This window comes from Oppia nitens, unplaced genomic scaffold (genome assembly GCF_028296485.1).
Source record: "Oppia nitens isolate AA-2021 unplaced genomic scaffold, nextdenovo-longstitch-racon4-pilon3 scaffold22_pilon_pilon_pilon, whole genome shotgun sequence".
Lineage (NCBI taxonomy): Eukaryota > Metazoa > Arthropoda > Arachnida > Sarcoptiformes > Oppiidae > Oppia > Oppia nitens.
The window spans coordinates 423,834-439,421 of NW_026533202.1; the positions used below are offsets into that span (position 1 = coordinate 423,834).

A 15,588-nucleotide genomic window follows, 5' to 3' on the forward strand; every position below is an offset into this window, starting at 1 on the left:
GTTATTTTTTGTTTTTTTTTAAATTAATTAATTGTTAGAAACATATTTTAAATAGGAAAAAATTATTGACTTTTTTACTTACGCAATACAATTGTAATACTTACTAAATTAATGGTTAAAACAATAAAATTAAAAAACAAAACATTTAAATAATTATACTTAAATCGCAAATGTTTTTTTAAAAAATACTATGATAATAAATTATCAATTGTCAATTCATAAATGATAAATGATTTTAGGTAATAATTTTTTGTAAAATTTTACTATTTTTTTAAATAACAAATCGTATAAATAGATGAAAATTTCTATTAAATTTTCAACAGTTTATACTTAGATAAATTATTATAGTATAAAATTTACTATTATTATCTGATTATTAATTTTTATAAAAATAAATTTTTAAATTTTTTTATTCATATTAGCATTAATTTTATAAAAATGAATATATTATTCCTATTATTAGTAGGAATAGCGGTAAATACCGGGAGTTTGTTTGGTTCATCACTCTATACATACGATGAATGGGAAACTAATCGTATAGTTGGCGGACAAAATGCCCAGCATATGGCCTGGCCATGGATGGTAATGATTGATATACATTATCCTAATGATATTGACGGATGCGGAGGTAGTATAATTAACAAAAACTGGATTTTGACGGCTGCTCACTGTTTTTCTGACAATATAACTAATCGTTTTGATAATAATATTGAAAAAATAGTATTAAAATTTGGCGAAAATGATACAGATATAGAGGCGGCGACAAAATTCTCGATAAATGTATTCAAAGATAATGTATGATTTTATTTTTTAATTATTAATTTCTATAATTATATTTCATATATTGTTAATTAAAATAATTCTAAAAAATATATTCCATAAAACAGGTGTTCATGCATCTTAATTATTCTGATAAAACTGTCATTAACGATATAGCATTAATAAAATTAAACAAGTCCTTAGAATTCAATAAACTTACTAGACTTGATGTTATTCATTTGCCTGATAAAGATTTTATCTTGAACTCTAAACAAGATTGTGTGGCAACTGGTTGGGGTAACCTTAAATATGATGGAAATTCGTCAAAAATTTTACAAGAAGTCGTTCTACCGATTTATGACTTTGAAAATTGTAGCAAATTATATGATGATTCGTTAGACAGAAAAACACAAATATGTGCCGGCTATTATGACGATGAACGTACAAACAGTACCTGTAAGGGAGATAGTGGGGGACCATTAAACTGTAAAAATGATAGAGGTGAATGGCTCATTGCTGGTATAACTTCATTTGGCAGATATTGCGGTTCTACTGGAATTCCATCTGTCTTTACTAAAGTATCCGCTTTTCTCGATTGGATTAACAAAGAAATGCATCCTAAAAAAATAAATAACTAATCAATTTGTTTAACTAATTTGAAGAAACATATATAAAGCTATTAATATATTATTGTAATAATTGCAATAATTAAAAAATTATAATAATTAATAAATAAATAGTTTGCATTATATTGTTGAAATTTTTTTTAACAATTATAATTATTTAGCGTTAATGATATAAAGTGATTATCATTATTATTATTAGTATAAAATTTATTAAATAATAATTAAATATATTCTTATTATTTAAATATGACTTATTTAAATAATCAATTTAACTTTTTTAAAATAATATTTTTAATAAAAAATTAAATATTAATTTTTTTTAACTAAAATTATAATTAGATAGTTATTTAATTAAATATAGAATTTACAATTTAAAATATTTTTAAAATTATAGCAAATAAAATTAAAATAAATTATAGTATTTTTATATAAAACAAATTATGCTTTATAATGTATTTTTGTAATTTTAATAACTTTAAAGTAATAAATTATATAAGTAATATTGTTTAAATATATGATATTAATAATTAAAATAATTATATTTGTTTAATAAAAAATTTTATAAATTAATTTTATTTGATAGATGATTAAGTATAATATTCTACAATTGAATCAAATAATTTTTACCAATATTTTAATTAACTATAAAACTAATGAAAACAGTTTTGTTGTTTGAAATACAAACTGTCAAAATAACAACAAAAATATTTAATTAATAAATAAAATAAAAATATTTAATTAATAAATAAAATAAAAATATTTATTATTAATTTTTAATTATTATTATTACCATATTATAAGTAAATTAATTGATCAAAAATAAATGCCAACAATAGAAAACTAATTTATTATACAGTTTAACCACTTGTCCACACCGTATGTATGGCCCGGCGCCGGGTGTTGTCTCATTTTATTTATTATTAAACATAATATTAGTCAAAATAAAAGTTAAATTATTATTTCTAATTATTTTTAAAGTAGAATATATACTAAATGTTATATAAATATATATATATATATATTATAAATTATTTTTAGTATTTTTTGTTGTTGGAAATATTAACTTAATAACAAAAAAAATAAAGTTTTTATAATAAAATAAAATTATATCTTATTAATTTAAATATACAGTTGTTTTTTAATTAAATATGAAACTAAAATAATTGAAATTACAATTGAAATAAACTATTTTAGTTGTTAATATAAATTATTAATTGTTGCGGAAGGGGGGGTATAGGGGGTAAACCTGTTTAGCCCAAATCGGATTATCATTTTTTTTATCTAACCTAAAAACAATAAGTTACGATAGATAAAAGTAGCCAATTTTTTTTAATTTAAAAAAATAAATATTAAACAAAATATAACAAATACAGACTTCTAAGTGAATTTTTTAAAAATAAATAAATAACTTTTATTAAATTAATTTTTCATATTTCAACTACAAACTATAACTTTTAATTTATTATATATAATATAATATATAAATTTTATTACTTATAAATTTTATTTCTAATACCCATAAGTTATCGTTAAACTGAAAGCCATATTTAATTTAATTTTTTTTAGTATTTATAAAACATAATTAGATATTTAATTAAATAATTTATAAATTTTTAATAAATTTGAAAAACCCATTTAATTTATTTTGCTTAATAGTAGTAATTGATAAAAAAAATTATTATTATATTTAAAACAAACTTATTATTTAAATTTCAACGATAATAATAATAATAATGATAAACAAAATAGTATTGATTTTAACTGTTATTTTTATTATTACTTGTATTTATTTTGAATCATCATTATCAGGTATACATATAGTTAATAATTAGTTAATTAGTTAATAATAAATATTTTAATAAATTTAAATTTTAACAAAATTTTAGCCAAAATTGGACCCAAAGATTGCGATCCATTGAAACAAAAGTTTACCAAATGTGGTGCTCTATGTCGCGATACCTGTGAATATATACGCACCGGAATCGGACCGTTACGTTGTAAATATAAGTGTAAGTCCGGTTGTGTTTGTAAGGAACCGTATGTACTAAACTATACGGGTGGCCAATGTGTACACAATTCAACATGCTTTGAAGGATCACCAACAACACCAACATTAACACCAACACCAACACCAGCACCAACACCAAACCAACACCAACACCAACACCAACACCAACAACAACAACACACACCAACACCAACACCAACACCAACACCAACACCAACACCAACACCAACACCAACACCAACACCAACACCAACAACAACAACAACACCATCACCAACACAAACACAAACACAAACACCAACACCAACACCAACACCAACACCAACACCAACACCAACACCAACACCAACACCAACACCAACACCAACACCACCACAACAACCATCTACCATATAGATAACACCAACACCAACACCAACACCAACACCAACAGACACACCAACACCAACACCACCACAACAACCATCTAATATTAATTAAGTTATATTAATTAACATTAATTAATAAATAATAATTACTAATAATTAATATTAATATAAATTAATTTTATACTAACAAATATATAAAGTTTTAGATATTATTTAAGTATAATATATATATATATATATATATCAGGGTTGCTAAATGTTTTCGATCTCAGTGGGGTATAGGGGGCGAATGGGGAGTAACTAAAATTAGTAACTAAATTCCCAATAGATAATCAATAAATTCCCAATAAATAATCTATAAGTTCACAGTAAATTCAATGTAAATTCCCAATAAAAACTAAAAAAATAACTATAACTTCCGTATAAATACTAATAATTAATATTATAAATTAATTTTATACTAAAAAATATATATAAAGTTTTAGATATTATTTAATATAATATATATATATATATTATTTTCCCATCTAATGAAATAGAGAGGGGGAAACCAAAATATTTTTCGGAAAAATTTGGAAACTTTCCTCTCACGGGGATCACTGTAAACCCTAACTTTTATGATAATTATAATATAAATTTTTTATTATTTAAGTTATTTTTTATATCAAATACCCATAAGTTATAGATAAGCTGAAAGACATTATTTAATTTAAATTTTGAGTTTTTATGAAAAACATTATTTATATATTTAGTTAATAAATAAATTTTTAATAAGTTTCAAAAAGCCATTTATAAATTTTTTTATTTTACTTAACAGTAATAATTGGGGGAAAAAATATTTTTATATTTAAAACTAACTTATTATTTAATTTCAATATTTTCTCAATAAAATAATTATTGTAATTTCAATAATAATAATAATAATGATTAGCTGAAAGCCATATTTAATTTAGATTTTTTTAGTTTTTATGATAACATAATAAGATATTAGTTAAATAAATTAAAAAAAAAAGTTTTAAATGCCGTTTGTAAATTATTTTTTTTACTTAATAGTAGTCATTAAATAATTTTTTTAAAAAATATTATATATTCTAAAACTAAATTATCAATTAAATTTTTTAATTAAATTATCAATTGTTTTTTAATAAAAACATTGAAATTTTGATAATAATAATTATGAACAAAATAGTATTAATTGTAACTGCTATTAATAATATTACTTATAATAATAATTACTAATAATAATAATTACTATTAATAATAATTACTATTAATAATAATTACTAATAATAATAATTACTATTAATAATAATTACTAATAATAATAATTACTATTAATAATAATTACTAATAATAATAATTACTATTAATAATAATTACTAATAATAATAATTACTATTAATAATAATTACTAATAATAATAATTACTATTAATAATAATTACTAATAATAATAATTACTATTAATAATAATTACTAATAATAATAATTACTAATAATAATAATTACTATTAATAATAATTACTAATAATAATAATTACTATTAATAATAATTACTAATAATAATAATTACTATTAATAATAATTACTATTAATAATAATTACTAATAATAATAATTACTATTAATAATAATTACTAATAATAATAATTACTAATAATAATAATTACTATTAATAATAATTACTAATAATAATAATTACTATTAATAATAATTACTAATAATAATAATAAATAATAATTAATAGTTTATTATTATCTATTATTTAGCCCCAATTGAACACAAGGACTGCGATAAATAATAATGATTAAATAAAAGTCAATATAATCTAATAATATATTTATTAATTGCACTTGTTTAATTTGTTAAATAATATATTTTATTATTATTATTATATAAATATAATAGTTTTATTTTTTTAAATATTTTATTTAATGCCTATTATCTGTTTTTTTTTAAATTTAAAATATAAATAGTAATAAAAAAAATTTAGAAAAATATTAAGTATTTACTGTATTAACATTCAATACATATGTTTTTAAGCCCTAAGAGAACATATATACTGTACGTACAGTTCAGGATCTGAGACAACACTCACCCGGAAGGGTCATACATACGGTGTGGACACCGATAGGGTTGTCATTGTTTTTGGCAGTTAAACAGCATTTGTTTTGCCCGAAACCGATATAGTGATGAATACTGGACATGAGTTGGCACTGGATTTTTTTTATAGCCGCTAACGGTATGATTGATGGCTAAATATCGAATTCAATATATCAGTCATCGAATTGTTTATCTTGTAATTGAAGTCGAATTGTCAGTTAAATCGAAATCATTATCTCATTCATCGAAATCAATGTTTTAAGACCAGGGTTTTAAGAAAATAAATGCCTGCCCTGGCAATGCCCAAATAGATGCCTGGCTTTTTGGGCATTTATTTTATTTGCCTGCCAATTTAAATTGCTAAAAGCAACTGTATTTGTAAAAATAATGTAATTTAGTGTTTTAACGTGTTAATTAAATTTACAATTAATTTACTTCTTTCCAATGATATTACCTTTTAATTAAAGGTATACAAAACAAAAATACAAGCAAATATATTATAAAAACAATGTTTTATAAATAAATTAATAATATAAAATTAAAATAATAGGTGTCACCACCTTAAAATAGATGCCCAGGGCATGGCAGAGGCAGGGCAGGCATTTAAGCAAAATTGGCATCTATTGTTTATGCCTGCCATTTTTAAAACCCTGGCTATGACACTGTTATAATATTTTTTTGTCTATATATTTTTTTCCAGAACCAAATTCAGAACACAATAACTGCGATCCAGTGAAAGAGGAATACATAAGAGAATATCGAAACTGTGCGATAAAAAAGTATTGTCCCCTAAACTGTGAACATAATATACGGACCGGTAAACTCACATTATCCAAAAAAAAACTACAAAAAAATGTTTTTAAACTACCAGAGTAATAATAATAATAATGGTGGCACATTTGTGTAGACAATTCAACATGCTTGTTAGTAGTAGTAGTAGTAGTAGTAGTAGTAGTAGGGTCGCCAACACCAAGATAGAAAAAAATGATGATGATTAAATAAAAGTTATAATCTAGATAATATATATGAATTAATTTTAACCAGTTTAATTTACTAAATAATTTTTGTTATTATTAATATTAAATAAAGATATTACTATATTAATTGCTTTTTATTTTTTTTAATATTTTATTTAATGTCTACTATCTGTTTTTAAAAATTCAAAATATAAATAGTAATAAAAAAAATTTTTTTATTCTATTTTATTTTATTTTTTTAATTTTTAATCAAAACTAATATTATAATTGGCATTTTTTGTTTATATAATATTTAATTATAGTAATAACACATTTAAAACAAAAAATGCCAATTATAATATTAGTTTTGATTAAAAAAAAAAAACAATAGTTAAAAAAAATGTAATTTTTGTCTATTCATTGACTACATAATGCATTTACACATTACAATGATATCATTGTATTAATGCTTAAACACATACTAATGACATCTATAGCTGAAAGCTTGCGGATAACTTCACACTTAAAATTTATTAGTAATACATTATTTGATGAGTGTAAAAAAATTTTGTTTAATTATTTTTATAAATAAAAATATGTATTATTTTATTTTTGTAATCAAAAAAAATATCTGCTAATACAGTGTTAATAGTATTAGTGAATGGTTTGCACTCACGTATCAAACAATACCCGAACGTAACGCTCGACACGTGTGGTATCGGCAGACAGTCATCACTGTTGTTGTCGACGACTACTACTACTGGCCGACAATGTTTCAAATGGTTAACCAATGAGACCAATAGTGTCCAAAACGGACGGTTAGCCCTTCCGGGAGAGTTACCATGGATTGCATATATTCAGGGATCTGAATATTTTTGGCGATTTTGGAAAACAGCCAGGTATATTTACTAATTAAATATAATTTAATTTTAAGTTAAAAAATTTGTGTGTGTGTGTGTGTGTGTTTGTATATATAAAATATTTATTTTAATTTTCTAAAAAAATTAATTTAATTTTAATTAAATTAATTAATAGTAATAACTGTAGTGGAGTTATATTGAACGCCAATTGGATTATAACAGCCGGACATTGTTTGGAGTAATTATTATAAACTTTTTTGTTTAATTTAATTTTTATTTTTTAAATCTATATATATATATATATATATATATATATATATATATATATATATATATATATATATATATATATATATATATATATATATAGAGAGAGAGAGAGTTTTAAAATATAAGTTTACAATTAAACAAAAATTAATTTTATTTTATTATTTTTTATCATGATATATAAATATACAGTATTATAAATTATCAAAATCATTTTCAAAGTAAACTATTTTTAACATAATTGAAAACTAAATATATTTTTATATAAACATTATAATTTCCTAAAAATAAATATTAATTTTAATTAAAAATATTAATATTTCATTAAAAATATAACTATAGTAGTGTAATAATTTTTAATTTTTTACAAAAAAAAATATCAAATATCACTTCTCAGTTTTCTAATGAATTAAACTAATATAAGAAAATTTTTAAATCTTAATTAAATATAACAAAATATACTATTAGTATTTATAGAATAATTTATTTAAAAAATTATATATTTTTTATTAATTTTTATTTAATTTCATTAATCAATAACAATGATGTATTTTATTCAACAATTGTTTTATTTATTAAGTATAAAATTTTTCATATACTAAACATTTATAATAAACAAACAAACAAAATAAATATTATTATTAACATAACATAATTTTTTTTTTAAATTTATAATAACTATTAATTTATAAAAATCTAGTGTTAATAGTATTAGTGAATGGTTTGCACTCACGTATCAAACAATACCCGAACGTAACGCTCGACACGTGTGGTATCGGCAGACAGTCATCACTGTTGTTGTCGACGACTACTACTATTAGCGGACAATGTTTCAAGTGGTCAACCAATGAGACTACAAGTAGTGTCCAAAACGGACGGTTAGCTCTTAAGGGAGAGTTCCCATGGATTGCATTAATTGAAGTAAATAAATATTTTTGGGGATTTTGGAAAACTACCAGGTATATTTAATAATTATACAGTATATATATATATATATACAGTATTTAAATTAACTTAATATAACTTAATTTAAATTTTTTTAGCTAAATTTGTAATTTTTGTTTATATAAAATATTTAATTTTATTAAAATTATAGTTTTATCTGTACTGGAGTTGTATTGAACGCCAATTGGATTATAACAGCCGGACATTGTTTGGAGTAATTATAATAGACTTTTGTTTAAATTTATTTTTTTTAATCTATATATATATATATATATTCTAATTGTAATATAATTATTAACTATTGCTTTTCGTAAATAATTACAATAATTTAGTATTTTATTTATAACCAGTTCAGAATGCTTCAAAAGCATTTCCATACGAACTCCTTAACTTAAAAAAAAAAATTTGTAGCCTGGATTCGAATCACTGACATATGTGGGACAGAGACAGACAGACAGACAGACAGACAGACAGACAGACAGACAGACAGACAGACAGACAGACAGACAGACAGACAGACAGACAGACAGACAGACAGACAGACAGACAGACAGACAGACAGACAGACAGACAGACAGACAGACAGACAGACAGACAGACAGACAGACAGACAGACAGACAGACAGACAGACAGACAGACAGACAGACAGACAGACAGACAGACAGACAGACAGACAGACAGACAGACAGACAGACAGACAGACAGACAGACAGACAGACAGACAGACAGACAGACAGACAGACAGACAGACAGACAGACAGACAGACAGACAGACAGACAGACAGACAGACAGACAGACAGACAGACAGACAGACAGACAGACAGACAGACAGACAGACAGACAGACAGACAGACAGACAGACAGACAGACAGACAGACAGACAGACAGACAGACAGACAGACAGACAGACAGACAGACAGACAGACAGACAGACAGACAGACAGACAGACAGACAGACAGACAGACAGACAGACAGACAGACAGACAGACAGACAGACAGACAGACAGACAGACAGACAGACAGACAGACAGACAGACAGACAGACAGACAGACAGACAGACAAATAAGGGGTGGAAAATCTTTAAAATATAGACAAAAACAGGGGGGTTGAAAATTATTATCCAAAATAAAAAAAAACCCATATTTTTATATGGGAGAAAACTCGCATTATTCACCATGACTTTGATATTTCTATATATATATATATATGGTAAAGAAAAAACAATATAAAACGGTACTAATGTTTTTGTTTTTAAGACCCGAGAGTACATATACTGTGCGTACAGTTCAGGATATGAGACAACAACCGGGCCATACATACGGTGTGGACAAGTGGTTCACTCATCCCAATTGGACGCATACTAACCGATATAAATCGGGTTACGATATTGCATTAGTTAGACTAAAATCTAAAATACCGATACCAACGACAACAATACCGACCACGGGTTTACACGGGTTTGGACAACAGATAAACAGTATTTGTTTACCCGAACCTAATATAATGAATACGGAACACGAGTTAGCATTGTTTGCCGGTTACGGTATGATTGATGATAGCGTCCATAATACTGGACAACTTAGGATGGGTTGGATAGTCATATTGAAACCATTTTACGATACAAATAATCCGTACGGAAATATTATTGTTGGGATCAGATATCCGCCAAATACAGGAACCGCTATGTGTCCAGTAATTTATAATTATATTTATATTTTTTTATATTTAAAAAAAACTTGAATTAAGTTAATATTCAAGTAGTAGTTTGCAGTAATAGTAGTTATTATTATTATTAGTAGTAGTTGTAGTAGTAATAGTATTAGTAGTAATAGTTAGTAGTAGTTATTATTATTATTAGTAGTAGTAGTTAGTAGTATTAGTGATAGTTAGTAGTAGTTATTATTATTAGTAGTAGTTGTAGTAGTAATAGTAGTAGTAGTAATAGTTAGTAGTAGTTATTATTATTAGTAGTAGTAGTAGTAGTTAGTAGTTAGTAGTTAGTAGTAGTAGTTATTATTATTATTATTAGTATTAGTAGTTAGTAGTAGTAGTTATTATTACTATTATTAGTAGTAGTAAGTAGTAGTAGTAGTTAGTAGTAGTTAGTAGTAGTTATTATTATTAGTAGTAGTAGTATTTAATAGTGCATACATATTATATACTGTATAACTGTATCCTAATTTAAAGGGTGATTCTGGAGGACCATTGATACAGTATGTCGGGGATAGGGCTGTACTTATCGGTATACATAAAGGTATATCTGATGGTGTTTCGTGTTTGGGCCGACAATCTGACGCCCAATTATTAATCGTACGGATATCACCTATTGTCCAATGGATGGCCAATACAATCAATAGCAATCAATAAACAACAACAATAAAAATATATTATTTTTATTTTTTACTTTATTTTTTTTGCTATCATTTTAAATCATTATATGAATATTAATTGTTTGTGATTTAAATTTTCAACTAATAATTTCAATAGTATAATAATAATTAGTAAATAAATATCAAATTTTAATTAATACTATTTGGTAGCAATATAATAATTTTTTTAATTTTTTCACACAAATAAAATATTTAATAAATTATTACAAATTATTAATTTTGTTAAATAAATTAAATAAACAATAAATACTATTTATGAAATAATTTTTTTAAAAAATTTTAGATTAGTAATTCATTTAAAAAATTATAATTTAAAAAAAAATAATTTTCTATTTTGATATATAAATGTATTTTATTCAACAATTGCTTAATTTATTAAATATATAAAATATTTCTATACTAAACATTTATATTAAACAAGTTATACTATCATATTTAAGTATCAAATTTTTATCAAAATTATTAAACTAAATGATATTAAAATTTCAAATATTAATTTATTTATCTGAATTTATATATAAAATATTATATTATCTAATATAATATAATAATTTTTAAAAATATGTATTTTATTCAACAATTGCTTAATTTATTAAGTATAAAATTTTCAAAAATAAAAATAATAAATAATAACTAAATTGATTTATTTAGTTTAGTCTGTATTTTAATTGTAAATTAATTATCTAATTTTTTAAAATTAATAAAATAGCTATTATATACAGTATATACATGTCGGTCGCACTCATAAGATCTAAACTCATTTGACCCAAACTTATTTGACCCAAATCATTTGACCCAAACTTACTTGACCCAACTCATTTGATCCAAACTCATTTGACCCAACTCATTTGACCCAAACTTATTTGACCCAAATCACTTGACCCAAATCACTTGACCCAAATCATTTGACCCAAATCATTTGAACCAAATCACTTGACCCAAATCATTTGACCCAAGCTTATTTGACCCAAATATTATTTTATTTTTTCAAACTATATAAATGATATAAAACTTAATAAAATAATAATCTAAATAGTTATAAAAATTAGATCTTATTAATATTTATTTATTTATTACACATTAATTTTTAAAAAATATAAAAAGCCAGAGATATTACCAATTGGTTAAAAAATAAATATGTAATAAATATTAATGTTCATAATTTTATAACTATTTATTAAGTTTTGTATCATTTATATATAATTATATAGTTTGAAAAAATAAAATAATAATTGGGTCAAATAAGCTTGGGTCAAATGATTTGGGTCAAGTGATTTGGTTCAAATGATTTGGGTCAAATGATTTGGGTCAAGTGATTTGGTTCAAATGATTTGGGTCAAATGATTTGGGTCAAGTGATTTGGGTCAAATAAGTTTGGTTCAAATGAGTTGGGTCATATGAGTTTGGATCAAATGAGTTGGGTCAAGTAAGTTTGGGTCAAATGAGTTTAGATCTTATGAACTAGACCCTATACATGTATATATTTAAATAACTTTATATTATTTTATAGTTTATTATTATTAGCATTTTCAACTGATAAGGGTTAATATTAATTTATACTTTAGATAATTAAAATAAAAATATTATTGTTATCATTATCTAATAATACTATTATTAAAAATTTTTTATTATCATTTAATCATTTATTTATTTAAATGTATATCAATATATTATAATTAATTTTACTGATATCTACTAATTAGTAGATAAATAAATAAATTATTAAATAATCTCCATGCTAATTTAATCATCAACTATCAATGCTTATATTATTATTATTATTATACACTTATAAATATGTAACAAAATTTACCCATATTTTTGAATCACATATTTTTTTAGTTTTATTATTTTTCTAAAATATACAATTTACTAATAATTTGTTTTATGATAACAATAATAATAATAATTATTAATTTATGCAAATATCAAAACTAATACTTTAAAAAACAAGTTTTTAACAAAAATAAATACATTATTATTATTATTATGTGATTTCATTGCAATCAATCAGTCAGTAAACAAAAAATTAAAATCAAATCTAATGAACCATAAAAAAATCAAATCAAATGATTGTTATCTTATGTTTTATTTTTTTTAAAAAATAAATAAATTTTTACTTTTAAAAAATAGCTATTACTTTATTACATAACCATAAATTATATATCATATATTATTTTATATATATATATGCAAAATTATTTAACAATAATAAAATATTTAAAACAATTTTTTTAAAAGTATTATTATTGAATCAAATGTGATGCAAATTTGTTGACTTATTTTATTTTATTAATTGATATTTAGGTCATTACGCGGAAAATAACAGTAAATAAAACTTTTATCTTAAATATTATTATTATTATTTGTGAATAAATTTTTAAAGTATAATAAATCAATTAATGTAATTTAAATGCAATTTATTTTCTGAAAAATTATATATATATATATATGTACAGTAATAAACAATTATTTTTTTATTAATTGAATATTGATTTAAACATCAATATACAAACCAAATAGTTTTTTTTAAAAATAATAATTAATTATTTAATTATATGATAAATTCAATGTTTATCAAATAATTAATTATTAATAACTTTCAGGTCAACATTGTTATTATTATTATTATTATTATAAACTATAATTTTATAGTTAGTTTAATATATATATATTATAATAGTTTGCAGTGAAAGTCAATTGTCAATAATAATAATAATAATAATAACATTGATTTTATACATGTATAGGAAGTAAACTTTTATTTATTTATTTTTTTTGTTGATATACCAGTTCACTGGTAATAATTGTGTCTTGAATTTTATTTTGAAATTTTGTTTTCATATTATATGTGTAATACATAGAGAGAGAGAGAGAGAGAGAGAGAGAGAGAGAGAGAGAGAGAGAGAGAGAGAGAGAGAGAGAGAGAGAGAGAGAGGACAGTAGTATTAAATATATATATATTATAATTTTAATAATAAAATAAATAATATTTATTATTTACTTGAATGTTGATTAGCTGTTTGGTTTGGTTTAGTACTGTAATTGTATTATACAGTATAGTTATTAAAGACATTATGGTATAGAGGAAGTGACAGTTGATTTTTTAACTACCAGTCCAACCAACCCATTCCCCCTCCCAAACACACATACAAACAGAGATTTATTTGATTATAATACAGTATAGTAACCCTGAGTTTAGTTTAAAGGTTTTAATACTTTTATATATTTGCAAAAAAAATTATTTTTATTATTATAGTAGTTATTTCAGTGGAAAACTTTTATCTAATATATACTAAAAACAATCAAACAAAGAGATAGACCGAGAAAACCAACAAAAAAATGTTTAAATATTTAACATTAGTTTCGGTATTATTATTAGTATTATCGGTAATAGTTTGCGGTAATGATAGCCAATCGCCACCACCACCGACACCGCCGCCGCCGTCCAGGGCTATCGCCGCCAAACAGTTTCGTTATGTGGACAACGAGGACGAGGAACCGTCGCCACGACCGCCTCCACCGCCTACTACTCGTAACTTCAATAGTCGACAACAACAGCAGCAGCCGTTTCCCGGAGAAGATCCAGGATATGATGGGACAACTCAGGGACCAGGAGTGGTCAATGTCGACGGTTTCGGCAATGGTATCAATGGTAAAACCGGTAGAGTAGGTGTCGATGTCGGGTATGTTAACTATCTATAGATATATATATATATTAATTTTTTGATAATTATTTTGGGAATACCCCCCACCCCACCCCCTCCTATTTTTAGACCATTTTTCAATATGGATCTTCAGCGTAACAAAACACTGGGATCGCAGGGTATCAATCTGGCACTGGAAGTGCTAAGCGGTTTGGTTAGGGTTAGGGTTCAAAGGGAACGGGATCCATGGTCTAATAATTATTATCCGGGCGGTAGTAATCAAAAACGTGGACCAATTGTTGTGGAGGTCGGCGGCCAGACTATCTATAGTAGTCCTGGACGCCGCCGCCGGCGGTAAACTTGATTTTTTCATTATCACCATTCAATAGATCCCTCCCTCATATATGACAATGGGATCAGTTAGCTCATCATCATCATCACTTGAAACTTGTGGATCAACTATAAAATCCAAACAAACATCAAACATAATTTTTTTTTGATATAAAAAATATATATTTAAAACTATTTTTTTATTTATTTAGTATTAATTAACTAAAATAAATATAACAAACAAATTATCTATAAATTAATTTTTAAAAAAAAACTTTTTTTAAATATTTAGTATTAATTAATTAAATCAAATATATAACAAACAAA

At 23.5% G+C, this 15,588-nt stretch overlaps 2 protein-coding genes across 3 annotated transcripts; both read left to right on the plus strand.

The window, feature by feature from the left end:
- Positions 1 to 418: 418 nt before the first annotated feature.
- Positions 419 to 1,431, plus strand: LOC128953556 (chymotrypsin-C-like). Of its 2 annotated transcripts, XM_054299045.1 has the most exons (3): positions 419 to 628; positions 722 to 795; positions 888 to 1,431. In XM_054299045.1, exons 1-3 carry the CDS (start codon positions 439 to 441, stop codon positions 1,395 to 1,397), a joined length of 774 nt encoding a protein of 257 aa, XP_054155020.1. In that variant the 5' UTR covers positions 419 to 438; the 3' UTR covers positions 1,398 to 1,431. The 2 variants fall into 2 exon arrangements, with proteins under 2 accessions (XP_054155020.1, XP_054155019.1); XM_054299044.1 differs by having other exon boundaries at positions 419 to 795.
- Positions 1,432 to 14,552: 13,121 nt separating this feature from the next.
- Positions 14,553 to 15,384, plus strand: LOC128953550 (uncharacterized). Its single transcript, XM_054299039.1, has 2 exons — positions 14,553 to 14,970; positions 15,061 to 15,384. Exons 1-2 carry the CDS (start codon positions 14,627 to 14,629, stop codon positions 15,287 to 15,289), a joined length of 573 nt encoding a protein of 190 aa, XP_054155014.1. The 5' UTR covers positions 14,553 to 14,626; the 3' UTR covers positions 15,290 to 15,384.
- The last annotated feature ends 204 nt before the right edge of the window (positions 15,385 to 15,588 follow it).